The sequence below is a fragment of the Pan paniscus genome, chromosome 9 (genome assembly GCF_029289425.2).
Source record: "Pan paniscus chromosome 9, NHGRI_mPanPan1-v2.0_pri, whole genome shotgun sequence".
Lineage (NCBI taxonomy): Eukaryota > Metazoa > Chordata > Mammalia > Primates > Hominidae > Pan > Pan paniscus.
In genome coordinates this window covers 126,369,994-126,389,151 of record NC_073258.2, presented here as the reverse complement: position 1 = coordinate 126,389,151, position 19,158 = coordinate 126,369,994, and the positions used below count along the sequence as shown (strand labels likewise).

The 19,158-nt window shown below is 44.8% G+C and overlaps 1 protein-coding gene across 4 annotated transcripts in view; it reads left to right on the top strand.

Moving 5' to 3' along the window:
- ACRV1 (acrosomal vesicle protein 1) overlaps positions 1–19,158 on the top strand; it is a 216,818-nt gene that overhangs the window by 182,812 nt on the left and 14,848 nt on the right. The window contains exon 1 of one of the 4 annotated variants that reach the window (XM_008973333.4): positions 14,932–18,458. The exons of 1 other annotated variant lie outside the window; for it this stretch is intronic. In XM_008973333.4, coding sequence (XP_008971581.1) covers positions 18,407–18,458 — 52 coding nt within the window. In that variant the 5' untranslated portion in view covers positions 14,932–18,406. Of the gene's footprint in view, positions 1–14,931; positions 18,459–19,158 lie in introns of those variants that run through there. 2 more of the 4 variants (XM_003819918.5, XM_008973332.4) reach the window with 2 other exon arrangements.

The following is a 19,158-nucleotide window of genomic DNA, read 5'->3' as shown; positions in this document are numbered from 1 at the left end:
AGGAGGGATACTTGGAGGGCACTCCTGCAGGCTCAGCAGGAGCACGTGGGGAGGGGGAGCACACCAGAGATACTGGCACAGAAAGAGGTGAAGGGCAAACCACCACTGCCAAGGAAGTGGTGGTCAGTCAGTCTTCGTGGTCGTTAATTGTCCTTTATTTCTATTACAGAAGTCTTGATCTTTACAGCAAAAGGTTGAAACCTTCAGGTCATAAGATACATATGTGAAGGCGCACATGTATTTAAGCAGTCCAATTCCGTGTGATTATAGAACCACCCACCTGGAAGACAGGCATTCACATTTAGTGCCAGAAACAATACTTTACCTCAAAGTGGGGAGACCTTCCCCATCCATGCCACGTCTGGTCCCCGAATGCATTCACCACCCAGCAAGGCTCTCTCAGACTGGCTCACAGCATTACCTGTCTCAGCAAAAATGAAGAAATCCCTGGTTCTGCATCCAGAGCCATGGTTCACAGTGCAGTTGCCCTTGCCTATTAAACAGTGGCCTCTCTTAAAAAGCTTGCACACCATGCACATTGTGGCATCACCTGTAGAAAATAAACGTGAAGGCTGTGCCCAGGGCTGAATGGGCTGAGACCAAGGTGGGCTAGGCCACTATTAGGGCCCAGGAGTTCAAGGGCAAAGAATAACCCTAAGAACATCTCCCAGCATAATCTTAGAAGGTGGAGATGTTCCCATCAGATTTTGTCTATTAGTTCCTTAAGGAGCTGGAGATTTGGTAAAGTGATTTAATTTTATTGAAAATAAAAGAAAAGGTATCCCTTTGACAGTGGTGCCTTTGTGCAGAGCACAGTCAGAGCATCTACATACAACTTCTCTGAGGTTGATGATCTCTTGGGAAATGAAAGAGGCATAATGACTGTGCTGGCTTCAAGGAAGAGAGGCATTCTCACAAAGTTTCCCACCACACCCTGCTAAAGAGGTATCTGATATCCAAACATATCTAAGTGAAACTTGCCATGGAAAGCTTGTACAGGATGTTTGCTATGGAAACATTGGTTTAGGATAAGCCCTTCAGTGACTTCTACCTACTAGACCACTGTCCCTAGGTTGCTTCTATATAGAAAGCCTTGAGCAATCATTGGCTCTGCCACATAATCCCAGCCAGACAGCCTCAACGCCCCATGTTGAGAAACACACACCAGCCTTGATTTTCCCAAGTGAGTGAAACCTCGGGAAGAGGCCTGACCTCTTGCCCTGGTAGGAGTTGAGGTGGGGACAGCAGAGAGACACCTCCAATTCTTGTTGGTCAGATCATCCCAGAATCTTGGTGTTGACCTCCTCCCATGCTGGCCAGATCATCTTCAGCCTGCTCGCCAGCTATCTTCGCCCCTGTTCTCACCTCCTGCCCCAGCCAGCCCAAACCCTCACTCACACCTTGGAAGAACACAAGAGGAAAAACCCCCAGCAGCAGGAGCATGAGCGGGAACTTGTCCATCTCAGTCTGGGAGGTAAGAAAGACACAGCAGGGTGGCTGGAACCAGGCAGCTAAGTGCTCCGGAAAGGCTAAGACAGGCTGCTTCAGTGTGCAGATGAGAGCAGGCTGGAGAGTCTGGACTGAGCTGCTCCCAGGCTGTGGGCAGAAGCTTCCTTTTACACACTCGCCAGTGGGTGTTTCACCACTGTCCAGGCTCAGGAAAGATTTCCACAGAGCCAGCCCCTTTGGAGCTGCCAAGAATAAAGGACATCCCCGAAGCCCGTCCTGTTCCTCATAGGTGAAGTCCAGGCCTTTCACTCTTCTTTCGACCCTCTCTGTGTTTGAGCTTATAGTCAGGACCATGGCCCTCCCATTACTGAATTGGTTTTGGCAATGCTGGGAGTAGTCATAATAGCAAATACTTATTCAGTATTATCCATATAGCAGGATCTGTATCTGCTACTACCATTCAATATGTCACTTAAGATATGTCTTCTGTCTATCATAAACACATCGAGTACACAGCAAATGCTATCTAAACAACAAAAGTAACAGAGGCCTTACAGGTGATAGATTATTTTGCAAAGTAAGAAACAATTCCTGCTACTTTTGATACCCTTATTTTTCAGTCGTTGAAACACAGAGGAATTGGAATCAAGCTGGGTTTATGTAGATAGAGGCTCTCACTTACTGCTCTAGCACTAGGCTGGAAGGCTCAGAATTTCCACACATACTACCTGTAGGGCCTGGACTAGGGTGTGACAGGTAAGACACTTAGAGTACAAAATACTTTTCACTTTTTTTAAATTATAATTTTCTACTGATATTATCTAAAATGTCTTTAGCTAATTCATCATGCTTGATAAAAACAATCAAGCCTCTAGATACTCAGCACTCCTGAGATCTAGCCAAGGAGAGGAAGAGCATGGAACAAGACCAGGGCTTTCCAGCTTGGACACTAGACAAAATAATCCAGGTGGGGGTGGCAGGCTCTCTCCTCCATTTAGACAACCCTTCATGGCAGAGACCTTAACAGTCAGATCTTCAGTGAACCAGAGCACTCTGCACAGCACGTGCTGAGTGGGCAGAGCAGGCACTCAGAGGATATGTACTAGTAGGCAAAGGATGATACCACCTGTGAATTAATGCAGGATGGTCTGCTGGACCAGAAAGCAGCTGCTGGAGAGGAAGGGCCAAGAACCCCCATGCTCCCATAGACAGAAAGCCTGCCTGAAATCTACACCTTGAGTGCACAGCTATGATGCATGAGAGCTCCCGTTCCCCGTGCATGGAAGACAGGCTTGCACCGCAGCACTGGAGGAGTGAGGTGCATGAACGAGTGGTTCCATGTTGTACCCAGACCCCAAACTGACTCACTTTGCTGTGTTACCCCCATCACCAGGATGCTCAGCATATGCCTCTCACGCAGTGGCTGAGGAATGCCAGGGGTGCCCATGATTCCCAATCCTACATCACCCCATCATAATTGTGCCAGAAAAGGGGCTGTGGACGGTGTAGAAAATAATGGAAATGGGATACAAACGAATTATTGCAGATGCCAAAGAATAAATTTCTTTGACTCATCAACTTACTAACACCTCTCTATGATTTTTGCAGACTTAAAGAATGTGTTATTAACAAATATAACACAAAATGTGATTTTGGAAAAAAAAATACTATCAGCTGGAGAATATAGGAAGAGAGGTTGAGAAAAAGAAAATAAGGATCTGGTCAAATTTTCTAGTGGAAATTTATGCTTATTGAACATCCTAATGGTGTTTCCTCTGGAAAAGATCATGGTGGGTCCTTTCCAATGGAACAATTTAGCCTGGTGTATATGTTCTGTCCTGGCTGTTTGTTGTAAAACAAAATCCTGGGTTTATGCATTTATGGGGCTTGGTTCCACTAGGAAAAGTTTATGACTGCTATTGCATAAGAACATAATTGATGTACAGAGACCAAAATTATTAGCTCCACTTATATATTAAATTTACCCTGAGCATCATGTGGGGCTGCCTCCCAGATTCCGAGGGCTCTATTCTGTTCCATTGGTTTATATCTCTGTTTTGGTACCAGTACCATGCTGTTTTGGTTACTGTAGCCTTGTAGTATAGTTGGAAGTCAGGTAGTGTGATGCTTCCAGCTTTGTTATTTTTGCTTAGGATTGTCTTGGGAATGCGGGCTCTTTTTTGGTTCCATATGAACTTTAAAGTAGTTTTTTCCAATTCTGTGAAAAAAGTCATTGGTAACTTGATAGGGATTGCATTGAATCTATAAATTACCTTGGGCAGTATGGCCATTTTCACAATATTAATTCTTTCTATCCATGAGGATGGAATTTTCTTCCATTTGTTTGTGTCCTCTTTTATTTCATTGAGCAGTGGTTTGTAGTTCTCCTTGAAGAGGTCCTTCACATCCCTTGTAAGTTGGATTCCTAGGTATTTTATTCACTCCCTGAATAGATTGCTATACTTCTTTCTATGTTTGGATCAGCTTCCAACATTTTACCCTTTGCACTCTTGGTATCATGCAGTCTATCCGAGAGTTCCTGAATCATGTGAATATGTTCCCTGGAGACAAGGAAGCAACACACCTAAATGCTTTGTTGTCTGTGAGTGAACTAATGAACAGAGGCACAGTGCCAGACTTTGAAAGAAATGACATGATTGATAACTGATTGATAAGCATAAATTATTTACATGTTGATTTGTGGACCGAAGAGCTAGTAGCAAAGGTCATCTTTATGTAACTATCCATAATACATATACCATGGTAACCAAAATTTGAACTATGTTATTGAGGGGCTGGTGTCATTTAACTAATCCATGGTAACTTAAATTCATGCATATGGGACACATGCAAAACAAAGACCACCTGTATGTATTTTCCTCACAATTCCCTTTAGTTCATAGTCATTCTTTCATACCTGAACCTACAACCTTCATACCTTTCCCACATGGGTTATCATCACTTCCATACCCAGAATAGTGCCCCAGACTCCTAAGCAGTCTCACTTCCTCCCCATCACCCACACTCCAGAGCCCCTGAACACCATCACCCCACACCTCTGCTTCATTTATGGTGGGAGATATGTGTAGATGGTCTAGGAGGACTGAATAATGCCAAACCCCAGAGCGTCCAGGCTATTCAAGAAAAAAGAAGATTGGGAGGTCCATGAAGACATGAGGTCTTTGAGGAATGCCACGTATTTTGGCCTGATGAATCTTAGATTTATTCTTAGTCTATGGCCTTGTCCAAGCTTAATGATTAGTAAAGCTCCTTTTCCTCCCCATTATGTCTCAGTCCCCAGGGTGTATTATGTGGCCAGCCTACTCAGAGATCATCAAGCACAATCTCTCTCCCAGTGCAGGAACCACCTCCTCTGACCATTCAAGACACTGGGTGTTCAGAACCACCACAAGCTTCCAGGCCCACTCCAACCCCCATCAGATCTTCCAGTGAAGCATCTAGGCTGAGACTCACAAGGGGAGTGCCTTGGCCGGAACACGCACTTCAGAATCTGATGAGACTGGGTTTGAAGCCTGGTGCCAGCACTTATTGGCTAAGAAACCCTGGCAACGAGTTACTGAATCGTTTTCCTTAATTTCCTCATCAAGGAAATAGAGAAAATAACCACACTTAAATTCTAAGGCTATTATCAGAAACATATGAGACTATTGTTCATAAGGTTCTTAGCAGATCTGGGACACCATAACTATTGTTTCTACTCTTCATATTATCCTTGTATGTTATTATTAACAACACTCTTTAAAAAGTCATATTTAAAATCGGAACTGGGAATCAAAGGAAGCCTAAATACGGGGCACCTTTCTCTTTCATGAACTTTTGCTTTTCTTAGCAGCTCCTCCCAATGCCACCCCATTCCCATTCACACACACTCATTCATGAAGTCCCTTATTCCTTATTTGTCACATCCTAAAACAGAGGCCGGCTATCTCCCATCTCAACTTTTCCTTGCACTCTTGTTCTACCCTGAGCAGTCACTGTCTCAGCCCCGGGCCACAGGACAAGTGAATAACTCTCCATGTCCAGACAGCTTCTGAATAGAGAATACTATGATATGGGATGATGAATAGATTTACCATGATAGGTACCATTCATGTTTCAACAGGAAACATGGTATCCTCTTCCATCACCTGCTCACCTGGTCCCCAGGTATGTCTGTTTGGCAGGAGGTGTGGTCTGATGGAGGAGCTCTTCCTCAGGCAGGTAGAGCTCCCCGACTTGATGCGTTTTCAGCCTGGAGTCCTTTACTCTGCCCTTGCACTGCAGCCTGGACTCTCCCCAGGTTGTGTGTGAGGCTTGCTCTCTACCTGAGAGTAAGTGGGTAGGGGAGAAGGAGGGATGGAGTGAGGCGGGAAGTTGCTCAGGGACCTCAGGCTTGGAGTGTGTCAGGTTCCCAGCAAACATCAATTCTTCCTGTACACCATGTTACTATCCCTTCAGAGATCCTGTCCTCAGGTTCTCCCACCGCCCTAAAAAAACAGAAAAAAAAGTTTCATAAACTAGGGTGTTTACTCTGCAGAAAGTGCAACGGGGCTGTAACACTCCTGCAGTGGGAGTCAGAAGATGCTGATAGCAAAACGGCTCTGCAGACAGTGGGTCCCTGCCCCCTGCCCAGGGCTAGGAGAGAGCCAAAGCCTGGGAAAGCTGGCCTTTCAGTGGCAGCCTGCTTCCAGGACCTCCTTCCTGAGGACGATGGACAAGCTATTGGCACTGAGTGTGGCTCTGCTCTTCCTCCTGGGCGATGAGTCCTGGGTGGGTGGTGGTCTGTGAGTGGTGGTCAGCAGTCAAGGAGCTTGGCTGGCTCATTTGTGATCCCAGCAACACCTTGGTACCTGATGGTCCAAGAAAAAATTGCCATTCAAAAGCCAAATACTACATTTTCATTATCTTTTTAGAAAATAGAATACAACATAAAACTATAATAGGATGACCAACTCATCTCGGTTGTCTCTGGGACTTTCCTGGCTTTGGCGCTGAAGGTCCTACATCCCAGAAAACCCTCTTTCCCAGGCAGATGGAGATGGTTATACACTTATGTGCATGATAATTAGCCTGGAAGTGTGGAAACCAAAATATTTATATTCATTAGTAGGTTATTAGGTTAACCTATAATCTAGTTAACAGGCTACTGGTTATGTTAACTTTTTTTTTTGTGACGGAGTCTCGCTCTGTTGCCCAGGCTGGAGTGCAGTGGTGTGATCTCGGCTCATGGAAAGCTCCGCCTCCCCAGTTCACATAATTCTCCTGCCTCAGCCTCCCGAGTAGCTGGGACCACAGGTGCCCGCCACCACGCCTGGCTAAGTTTTTATTTTTGTATTTTTAGTAGAGACGGGGTTTCACTGTGTTAGCCAGGATGGTCTCGATCTCCTGACCTCATGATCTGCCTGCCTCAGCCTCCCAGACTGCCGGGATTACAGGCGTGAGCCTCTGTGCCTGGCCTATGTTAACTTTTTATACATAATGTTATGTATTTTTAAAATTGTCTACAGTGACAAACGTGGTTTTATTTTTTAGAGCAGTTTTAGGTTCCCTGAAAAATTGGGCAGAAAATACAGAGAGTTCCCATATATCCTTTGCCCCCACACATGCACAGCCTCCCCCAGTATTAACATCCTGCACCAGAGAGTTCTGTTTGTTACAGCTGATGAACCTATATTGACACATCATTATCACCAGAGTTTACATTAAGGTTCACTGTTGGTGCTGTGCTTTCTGAGTTTCAACAAATATGTAAAGATATGTATCCACTGCAGTGACCAAGTCTTAATTTGCTCAACAGAGAAGTTGGGGAAATTATATATTTTATCATTTTTTATTTTAGTTAAATTCTGGGATACAAGTGCAGAATGTGCAGGTTTGTTACATAGGTATACATGTGCCATGGTGGTTTAATGCACCTGTCAATGCATTGTCTAGGTTTTAAATCCTGCATGCATTAGGTATTTGTCCTAATGCCCTCCCTACCCTTGCCCCCCACCCTCCGGCAGGCCCCGGTGTGTGATGGTCCCCTCCCTGTGTCCAAGTGTTCTCATTGTTCAACTGAAGTTGGAGAAATTATAAAAGTCATTTTAAAACAATACAAATTCCACTCATTGGTCCTGCCTTTATCATTTTTGGTCTTTCCCTGTCTCTCTTGATTAGGACCAGACTGAATTTCCTCATTTAGGCTGAAGAATTTGAGTTTGGTTATTGTTTCTGTTTGGGTTGGTGCTTTTGTGTAGGTACAGGGAGAATTAACCAGATCCTGACCTAGACAGACTCATCTGCTTTACATTTCTCTCCTTTCTCATTCTCATGTTTTAAAAGTCCATTAAAACATATGTAATAATCTGAGCATTAAAGACATGCTTGTTGAAGCTTTTATCAGAAAGAAAATGTTATAAGCTAATTATAGGCATATACAATTAAAATGGGAATTTAAAAAATGGATTTAATAATAACATAAATAATAAAAATATCCTTTATTTTGACATTAACGCCTGTTTTAAAAGATAGAGAGAGTGAAGAGGAAGAAGAGAGAGGGGAAAGAATGAAAAAGAAAAGAGAAATATGAAACGTGATAAACAGATGAAGAGACAGAAGCTAAAGGAAAAAATAAAGGTGCAAAAAGTGATAAAAAGATGAATAAAAGTAGAGATTCCCAAATTCATAATGTAGACATTCTGTATTAATTTGAGGAAAGAAAAACATAAGAGAGAAATTTATCCTTGCCTAAAAACATGCCAAAATCATTGGGGTTTTTTGTTTGTTTGTTTGTTTTCTTTAAAAAGCTGTCCTTGCTTCTACCCTCTCTATGGCTGCCACACCATCGTCTCATTCTCCTCCTAAAGCTGCTTTACAGAGCTGGCCACACTCGCCATCTCCACTTCCTTTCTGTTCACTCTTTCATTCACTCTCATCTGCCTTCTGCCTCTGCTTCTCACCTGAACTTGCTCTGACCAAGGTCGTCAATGATGGCCAAGGTCATCCTTGTGTGATCGGACCCCTGTAAGTCCTTGGACTATGCTAACCCCTCACTGCCTCTTAGAATATCTGACGCTCTTGAATTCTGGCTACTATTCCTTTTGGTTTTCCTTCTAAACACCACCCCTTGTTCTAAGGGCCACCTCGTTTTTGCTCTGCACTGGGTCCCACGAGTACTGTCTCCAGTCCTGTCTAGATCTCATTTTCCAGTCTCCTTAGGAGCATCACCATCTGATGTTGGAAAACTTTGGCCTCTGAAACCAGGTTGAGGCAGTTTCCTTTTAGGAAGAGCTAGGGCACCCCTAAGTCCAGGCTGCTGGCTCCAAGCAGGCAGTTCTTCCTCTTCTTGCACTCTTCCCTACTTGATGAATATGTTCCTCGATAAGTTTTTCCTAGATAAGTTTCTTTGTGCTCTGATTTTTAGTAGATGTAAGGATAAGAGTGAAGAACTGCAACCTGTGGCTGGAGCACACGCAGCCTCTGCATTTGCCTTTGGCTGAGTCAGGACACTGGTAGCTGACAGTGACTCCCTGAGGTGCACTCGCAAGCATGCCACTTCTGCACAGCTAGTGTACAGACCTGGCCACCGGCAGGATCCTTATCATGGTGTCCCTGACTGTGTTCCCATGGGAGGAATCACAGAATTTATTTGATCACACATTGAATCCACAATGACTTGGTAAAGCTGCTGTCTTGGAAAGCATTGGGGAGCAAGCAAAAACCCCCACTACATTTTTCCCTAGCAATGTTTGTCTGCACATATTTGCCAGATGTGGAGGGCAGGGTGGGTGGCAGTGCAGCTTCCACATATGCAGAGAGCTGAGCTTGGTGGCGTGCAGCCTCCTGATGTGTCCCTTCTGCCTCTGCACGCTTCTGTCTCTCAGGGCAATCCTGTGGCACAGGCACTGGCAGTGAAACCTTTCAGGACGTCACCTCTGGCTCTTCCTGATGTCTCTGCAGCTTCTTCCATGGAATTCGGCCTCGTCCATTTTTTGGCCTTTGTGTTCTTGGATGTAATCACCACTTCACTCTCTCAGCTGCAGTGCAGCACTTATGCCTGCCTGGGTATGGCCTCCTAGAGTACAGTTACAATCATTTTACTCTCCTGCTCAAAATACTTTCCTGGTCCACCTGATGAAACAGCAACTCCTTGGTGTGGCATTCAAGAGTCTCCCCAAATGGGCCTCACCTTATACCCAGTCCTCCAGGATTACACTCCAACGGCAGCTCATCCCCAACTTGTGCAACTGATGATCTCTCCAGACACTGCCAAATGTGCCCTGGAGGGGAATTCACTCCCAGAGGAGAGCCACTGCTGTAGTCCCACCCCAATGGCAATTTTACATAAAATATTCGATACCCTTTTCTCCTACCTTTGCCTCCAATATTTCCTGTTTCCATTTTAACCTCCCTTACAATGCTGAATCCTATTCTGCCTTACTATGAACATTATCTGTAAATAGGTATTCCCTTTTCTTCGTTTTACAATGTTTTTCTGTCCCTAGGAGACCACAAGGCATAATTGAAAAAGAAATCTAAACAAGAATATCCCTTAGGCTCTGAAGTCAGCTGTCTGTGTATTTGAATCTCAGACCTACCACTTATTCACTGTATGGTCCTGGAGAGGATATTGAATCTCTCTAATCCTTTCTTTGCTTGTTAAAAGGGGATAAAATGTTAAGCTGAAGATGAAGAAATTATCACTTTTCACACAGCACTGTCTCTGGCAGAAGTTGCTGCCTGAACAGGGTTTTAGCAGTGGAGGCCCCCGCATGGTCTGGGAAGACGGCACTCGCTCCTGTGCCCTGAGCTCTGAGGTTGTGAGGGCCAGGTGTGTGCTCAGGTTAGGGTGGGGAGCGGTGGGAGGAGGCTCACAGTGAGGAGCTGGCCTCAGGCCTGTGAGGAGAGGTTCTCAGAGTTCAGACTCCTCCTCCCTCCCAGCCACTGCCCTGGTCATTCTCCCTGGAGCTGTGGCCCTGGAATGTGTTCAACACACATTATTATCAGTCATGGAGAATCATGCACTCCTGAGCATGATGGGATGTCAAGTCAAGATAAATGGATTACATCCTATGTAGTTTCTCAGAATCTCCTCTGTAAAATAGAGACAATATATGCTTGGCAGTATCACTGATATACAGGGTAAACTCTAAAGTGCCATGTGAACAAGGAGCAAATTAAACAGTTATTATAATATCAGCAAAACTGAAACCCTCAAGGGAAGGAAAATCATACTCAGTGGCTACTTTGTGAATGCCTCCCTCGTGCCAGGCACTGTGCTGAGTGTGTTCACCTACATGGCCTCATTTCATCCTCAGAAGTCTGAAACATGGAAATGGTATTATCTCAATTCTACGAATGAGGCCACGGAGGCTCAGAGAGGGTGATTCTCTTTCCAAGGTCACATAGCCAGAAACATTCAGAGCAGGTTCCAATTCAAGTCTGCATGGTGGCCTTTCCAGGGTGGCGCCGTGCCAGTGCAGCCGCATCAGCGGGGGCAGTGCTGGAACACACAGAGGGATGCGCGCGAGACACAACGGTTGCTCTTTCTGTTCTCCTCCCTCTCTGGTGGCTCTGGCTCCAAGTCAGCACAAACTTGAGAGGCCTCCTGGTGCCCGTGTGGGCTTCACCTGCCTCCAGGAAGGGATATTTCATGCAGAATGGACCAGTGGTCTGGGCCTGCGGAGGTCAGGAAGGGATTTCTGCTATGTAAACTGCGAGAGGCTAATGGAATGGGAGCTCCTCTCTGAAGCTTGTCCAGATTTCTCTGAATTTCAGGTGGTTAAGTAACAGCACACATGCATGGACTGCTGCTTATTGAGAAGCTTGGCCATCCTCCCCCAATCTCCCATCCACTCCACCCAACACCCACACCCACCCTCCCCAACCACAATCAGCTCATTCTTCTGGGATTTACCTCTATGAAATAATCAGTTTATATCACCATCCCCTGCCGACACCAGCTCGGTGGGGGAGACTCTAACCCAGTGGAGCTAGAGGAATTAAAGACACACACACACACAGAAATACAGAGGTGTGGAGTGGGAAATCAGGGGTCTCACAGCCTTCAGAGCTGAGAGCCTCGAACAGAGATTTACCTACGTATTTATTGACAGCAAGCCAGTGATAAGCATTGTTTCTATAGATTTTAGATTAACTAAAAGTATCCTTATGGGAAACAAATGGATGGGCCAAAATAAAGGGATGGGTCTGGCTAGTTAGCTGCAGCAGGAGCATGTCCTTAAGGCACAGACCGCTCATACTGTTGTTTGTGGTTTAAGAATGCCTTTAAGTGGTTTTCCGCCCTGGGTGGGCCAGGTGTTCCTTACCCTCATTCTGGTAAACCCACAACCTTCCAGCGTGGGTGTCATGGCCATCATGAACATGTCACAGTGCTGCAGAGATTTTGTTTATGGCCATTTTTGGGGCCAGTTTATGGTCAGATTTTGGGGGCCTATTCCCAACACTCCCCAGCCATAATCAGCCCATTCTTCTGGGATTTACCTCCGTGAAATAATCAGTTTATATCACTATTTCTGATTCACTCACCTTAGACATTATCAATGGACTTTTTTTTTTTTTTTTTGAGATGGAGTTTCACTCTTGTCACCCAGACTGGAGTGCCATGGCACCATCTCAGCTCACTGCAATCTCTGCCTCCACGGTTCAAGCGATTCTCCTGCCTCAGCCTCCAGAGTAGCTGGGATTACAGGCATGCGCCACCACACCCGGCTAATTTTTTGCATTTTTAGTAAAGACAGGGTTTCTCCATGTTTGTCAGGCTGGTCTCGAACTCCCAACCTCAGGTGATCCGCCTGCCTCGGCTACCAAAGTGCTGGAATTACAGGCATGAGCCACTGCACCCGGCCATCGATGGACTTCTTATGATGATAGATGAGAATTTCCCTCCTTTATACATCCCCCCGCCACTCCCTCCATGCTCTCAATAGAGTTGATTCACAGTGCAGGATAAGTCAATGCTTAGTCGTCCTTTCAGACATCTATTTCGTGTCTAAGATATGCCAGACTCTGGGGACAGAGTAGTGTACACACAGAGGACACTCATACAGATAAAAAATCAAAATGATACATAAAATATTGCCAGGTAATGATAAAAACAATGAAGAAAACTGAAGGAGGCTAAGACAATAGACAGTGGCAGGGAGTGCTTTTTTAAGAGGGTTTCTCTGAGAAGTGATATTTCAGCAGAGAACCGAATTAAGGAGACTGAGGGAGGAAGACATGCTGGTATCTGGTGTTAAAACAAGTATTCAGGACACTTGCTAAAGACAATGACTTGTTTCAGGGGGAACTATCACTGTAGGCATAGGGACCAATGCAGTGCGGTCTTGCAGTGGGGAGAGATTGGGCTGTAATCTGAACACAAGGAAAGGGTGTTACAGTCAAGGAGCAGGGTAGGGGTCGGTGGATGGGACATTACCATGTGGAAACTTCTAAGATTCTTGCTAGACTCAACAGAATTCTTGCTGAAGGCAAGCCAGGGTGATAGATATTCAGGTGATCAGATATCAAGGGCAGGGATTGTCACTGCACTGACTTAGCAGGATTCCTGCTCAAAGTGGATTTTACAAACAGAGAGAAAGGCAAGCCAAAGGTTGGGCCTAGTGGGGCAGAGGACTCAAGAGAGCCTGATTCAAGTTAGATCAAGGAGAGTTTTTGCCACTGAAGGACTCCAGGCAGAAGGAGCAGTAAATGTGAAGGCCTTGAGATGGGGGCTATGTTGTTCTGGCCTTGGTGCATTAGCCCTCAACATCTTCCCCAATCTCTTCTAATAGCTCTTCTTTCTGGAAAGCCAAGAACTACATTTGCCAGTGTGATTAAAATTTCACTAATTAAGAATGCAGAAATGAGAGTCATCTTGTTGTACCTGAGCGAGTTAGAGAGAAACGCCACACTTTGAGCCGAATTCAGGAGTCGTTTATCAGCCGGTGCCCGAGAGGCGGCTAACGCTCGAAATTCTCTCGGCCCTGAAGAAGGGGCTTGATTTTCTTTTATACTTTGGTTTAGAGATGGGAGGGGGTGCTTAATTGTAGCAATTCTACAGAAGTTAAAACATGCAAAAAGTTAAAAAAACGAATGGTTACAAGAAAACAAACAGTTCCAGGAGCAGGGGCTTTAAATTTATCACAAGGCGATAGGTATGGGGGGACTCTGCTGGACACAAATGCTGGGGCTTTATGGTGCTATCTCTTGAGCGAATTCCTGGGAACTATGGACATTGCTTGCCACAGTACCTTATCAGTTAATTGGACTCTTTGATCTGCTTACACAAGTTAACTCCTTGAGAGTCAGCTTACACAAGTTAACTCCTTGAGGAAGGGGATGGGTGAGGAGTCCTTGATGTCTTGTAAATGAAGGAGCCAAATGGTGCTCGTCCGGTTTTCTCAACTAAGGGAGAGCCTATTCATATTGAAACAAGGTTAGGTAGCTAAGGGAGAGTCTTAAAACAAGGTTAGGTATTACAATCTTTCTGCTATGTCTGTAGTTTTCCGATGTTTGAGAATATGCTGGAATTTTGTGAGGTGTTTTGTGTTTTATTTTGTTGGTTGTTTTTGCAGAAGCAGCATTCTAGATCCAGGTACCAGCTTTATGATAGTGAGAGAAGAGGAACAAGACACCATGTCTTGCCAATGCCCGTCTAGCATGCGTGGAGTGCATATACAGCTAGAAGTCCTAGTGGCAGCCCACTCCTGATTCCTGGCTCACACAGTGGTGCCCTCCTGAAGCCAACAGTTCCTGTGGAAGCTGCCTAACACTCTACAGTGACTTTCCTGACTGTGATAGAGGTGGCAGCCATTAAAAAAAAAGAAAAAAGAATGGCAAAAACCGCAATTACTTTTGCACCAACCTAATACCTTTCTGCTGAAGGTAACTCACCAGACAAGCTCCTGTGTCCTGCAAGTGGGCCCTGACTGATAGATATTTAAATAGTATTCACAAGTGAAATAAAATGAGTACTAGGATGACATTTTTTATTACATGATTTTATATTCTTTTTCCTACAAGTAATAATTACCTTATCATTTGCTCAATTAATTTTATGCTTCTGGCTAAGCTTCCCCACCTTCCAAGAGCTTCTCAGTACACATTTGTACATGGCTGTCATTGGAGCTATCAGATATTATTATTTCTCTGGAGACTTCCACTTTGGGCCATTCATTCTCCTGCCCTTATCTGGGAGGGTTGTCTCCACCCCAGCTGCACAGCAATCATGCTGAGGCCTTCCTTCATGGCAATCCTGGGAATTTCTTTGTGACATCATAAAAATATCTATTTGGTCCTTGCTCCTGTTCCTGGCACAGGGATCCTAATACCCTTGGAACTGTCTTTTTATGCTAATGAGATGATTCATTAAGTGGGCCTAGGTAGCTTCAGGGTACGGGTTGGTCATCAGAGAAACCAATCCCATGATTCAAGGGTTGAGAAGTTCACCTCCACAAATGGCCAATGATTTCATCAATTTTGCCTATGTAATGAAGCCTCCATAAAACCCTCTAAACAGGATTCAGAGACCATCTGGGTTGGTGAACACACTGATGTGCTGGGAGAATGGCCCACCCATAGAGGCCACAGAAGCTCTGCACCCAACCACCTCCCCACCCCACCTGCCGCCACATACCTTTCCTATGTATTTCTTCCATGTGGCTGTTACTGTGCTGTGTCCTCTAGAATAATCTGGTAAATATAAGTAAAGCACTTTCCTGAGTTCTGTAAGTCCTTCTAGCAAAGCATCAAACCTGAGGAAATCTAAGGAGTAGAGGGAGAGGTTGGAAGGGATGTTTCTGAGAAGGCTTCTACTAAAAATCAGGGCACAACAAACTTATATGGGAACACATTTATCAAGTAGGGAAGAGTGCAAGAAGGGGAGGAATGTCTGCTTGAAGCCAGCAGCCTGGACTTAGGTGTGCCCCAGCTCCTCCTAAAAGAAAGCTTCCTCAACCTGGTTTCAGAGGCCAAAGCTTTCCAGTACCAGACGGTGATATTCCTAAGGGGACTGGAAAATGAGATCTAGGCAGGACTGGAGACAGCACTTGTGGGACCCAGTGCAACGCAAAAATGAGGCGCCTTTGTTAGAAAGTGACGAAGAATTTCCAGAGATTGACAGCAAAGCAAGAAACCAGAGCCCTTTTGAGTGTGGGCCCATGCGCCTGCTCAGGAAGCCAGCCCTGGGTGTAGGATACTTGTATAATAGGGAGCAGTTAAGCTCCTATCTAGGTCTTAATGCACACACATATTAAAAAGACTTCTCCATCATCCCCTGAAGCTATTTTAAACAAGGCATTGATTATCTAGGCTTTCCAAATAGGTATTTCTGCCCTCCACCCTGAAGATTTTCAGTATAGAAAGTTTCAAACATATACAAAGTAGAGAGTACCCGCATGTACCCATCACACAGCTTCAACAATCATGCACACAGGACCAATCTTATTTTATCTTCTTCTTTTTTTTTTTTTTTGAGACAGAGTTTCTTTCTTGTTGCCCAGGCTGGAATGCAATGGCACAGTCTCAGCTCACTGAAACCTCCACCTCCCAGGTTCAAGCGATTCTCCTGCCTTCGCCTCCCAAGTAGCTGGAATTGCAGGTGCCTGCCACCATGCCTGACTAATTTTTTTGTATTTTTAGTAGAGATGGGGTTTCACCATGTTGGCCAGGCTGGTCTTGAACTCCTGACCTCAGGTGATCCGCCCGCCTCAGCCTTCCAAAGTGCTAGGATCACAGGCACAAGCCACTGTGTCCAGTCTTATTTTATCTTCTTTCCCCATTCATTGCTACAATCCCTCATTTAGGTTATTTTGAAGCAAATTTACATAGGGAATTTTTAAAAACAATTGTTTTCAGCTGAAAGCATCAGCTCTCCAGAGCCCACTGTCTGTCTTTCTATGTTCTAAGTTAGGGTGGAATAGATAGCACCTCTTCCCTTCTACTAATTTCCACTGCTTCTATCAACAAAAGTCAGACCCAAGGCTCATAGCTGTTCTTCCAAACTCATCCTGGAGGAAAAGAATTATTGATAGCATGCTCTTTCATACCTTTCTCTACTGTAAAGGAACCTGCCTGAGGCTCAGAAATCCTAGCTTTATCCTCTAACTCAAGTCAAGTAACTTTTGATCCCTGGTGATCTTGCTGTCTTCAACTAACCCAGAACCTTAACCCAGATTCTCTTCTATAGATTCTCTTACATGATTCTCTATAAATTCTCCTCTATGAGGCAGAGAGAGGCCCCAAAAGGTAACTCATTCCTTCCTTCCTTCAGGAAAAGCTTAGGCATGCTGCTAGGTACTGGGACTACAACAATAGTCAAGACAGGGTCTCTGCGTTCAAGCTTAGAGTCCAATGGGGAGTACAAACATGAAACAAATAATTATAACAGTGATAAAGTGTTAGTCCAAACTGCACCATTTCGTAACCCCCACCGACCCCCGCCATTTTGCAGACCTTGGCTAAAGTGAAGCATTCCACGGGGGTTTGGGCCCTTAGAAACAGCCTGTCCAACTGCCTCCCTGACTTTATCACACTCTGCTGGGAAAAAGTCCAAGGAACATCAGCATCACATTCTGCGGGAACAAGGGCCAAAATGCCTCATTATGGGAACCATACTGCCCAGACCCGTCCTGCTCATACCTACAAGTACCCCAACCTGTACGAAGCAGTGGGCACTGGCATTAAGCTAGTCCCCCACCTCTGTAGGTCTTATGCTAGACAGAAAGCCTGGATCTGATGTAGAGCCGCCACTCTCTCTTTCTTTAACCCTCACCTTCCTTTCAAAATGTAACAATAAGTACATCTATTCTAGATTTAGCATTCAGTGGTATATAAAAAAAGTTGTTCAAGAGAGCTGAGCAGAGAAGCAGCGAGAAATGGAAGCTACCAGATCTTTGCCACTCAATCCTCCATAAGTTCTAGTTTTATATCAGGTGGATGCCTCACTGCATCCATCTTCTCAGCTTGGCCACCCCCTTGCTACCAAGTTGCAGCTCAAAACGCAGCTTTCTACTGTCTCTTGATCTCTTTACTCTGCCCATATCTGTGTAAACTCTCCTCAGTTACCCATTTGAGTTTGCCACCTGTTTCCTGCTAAAACCATGTTGATAAAGGTCTGTATGAAAAGACTATTTACAGAAGTGGGCAAGGTTAAGGAAACAAACAAACAAACAAAAAGAGATAAGTTTGGGCATCCAGATTTTAGTAACAGCAGGAAACCATTATCATCCCTAGGCCTAAGAGGGCAGGGGGAGAAAAACATATTACCATAGTATGGATGAGAGCTGGAGCCATGGAAGAGAGGACACCCAACAGAAGCTCTGTCATGTAGACTCAGCCAGTGTCAACTGTGGCAGGAAGGGAATAGGAAGAACAAATATTCCAATCTCGCTCCCTTTCTCCCCATTCCTCCCTTCCCTCTTCCTCTCTCTCTCTCTCTTCTCCCCTCCAATCCTGTATAAACCCAATCTGAAGCCAAATCCAGCCAGCATTCAGGTGATAAAGTCAACAGAGGTCAACCTTCCAGGGTACAGATCAGAGCCAAGAAAGGCTGATTTAGAAAGCCAAACAGAAAACAATCAACAATCACATCTCATTGTCAAAAACACTTTTAAAAGAGAGTAGATATCTTTTAAACTTTATTACAAAAAATATGTGCTTTTTGGTAATACTTTCCCTTTTTTTTTTTTTAAAGATAGGGCAGATAGCCCCAACATACCACCCTGCACACAGGAAATAATCATTGGTCTTCACTAGTGAAATAAGCAGTGGGTTGCTAAGGGCCAACTTGCCTGAACAGGCTACACAAGAACCTCAGAGCTCAACCCATTGTGAAGAAACATGGGTTACTTCTGAGGTTCTAGAATTCCCAGAAGCTCTGCTTCAGCACTGGGAGCTTTTGCTCGCAGTTTGCTTCATAGCTCTGTGAAGAAGCTGTGGCCCACACTGGGGTCCCCTCTTTTCCTAAATCCAGATGAACAGGTTTCTCTTGCTAATGAGTCTTTATCTGCTTGGATCTGCCAGAGGTGAGTGTTTGATCTAGGCTTCAGGTAAATACAAAAGGGGTCTCCCTTAAGACATTTCAGGCCTTGAAGAAGGAAGACCAGTCTCTCAGTCACCCAAACCAATCTGAGTCAGAATCAAGAGCAGCTAAACAAGTCCAACTCGGAGAGCTCCTGAACCAGTTGATTTCTCTAGTCACAGCTTTACAGTCAGAGGGTCCCACTGGCTTGGCACAGTCTGGTTTCTACTTATTTTAGCCACTCAACATTTATACCTGATGCTGCATGAGATGAAAAAGTAGGCTTAGGGGTTCTGTAGAAGCCCAGTGAAGGTTTGTCCCACCAATTAAATGTGAGGGATCCTTGTGTGGTTAATGTGCCAAGGAAAGATGGGAGATGGGAAGATGTGATGTGTTCAGAAAACAACCTCAGAACACGACAGAGCTATAGGCCAGAGACTTCATAAGCCTCTTCTTCATGGCTGTGTTATATCAATCAGGTTTTCTGTATCATCTCTTCTTTTGGGATCCCCCATTCATGGTGTGCTGTGTTCCCTCCTGCCTCCTACAGCAGAAAGAGGCCATGAGCTCTGAGCTTTTAGTGAAATAACAATGTATTTTCTATAATGTTGACTGTCAGAGGTTTTGCTTTTTGCTTTGTTAGACCTTCAAAAGTTGACTCAAAAATGTAGATACACAGCCACCAGGTGATAGTATGTGCCAGT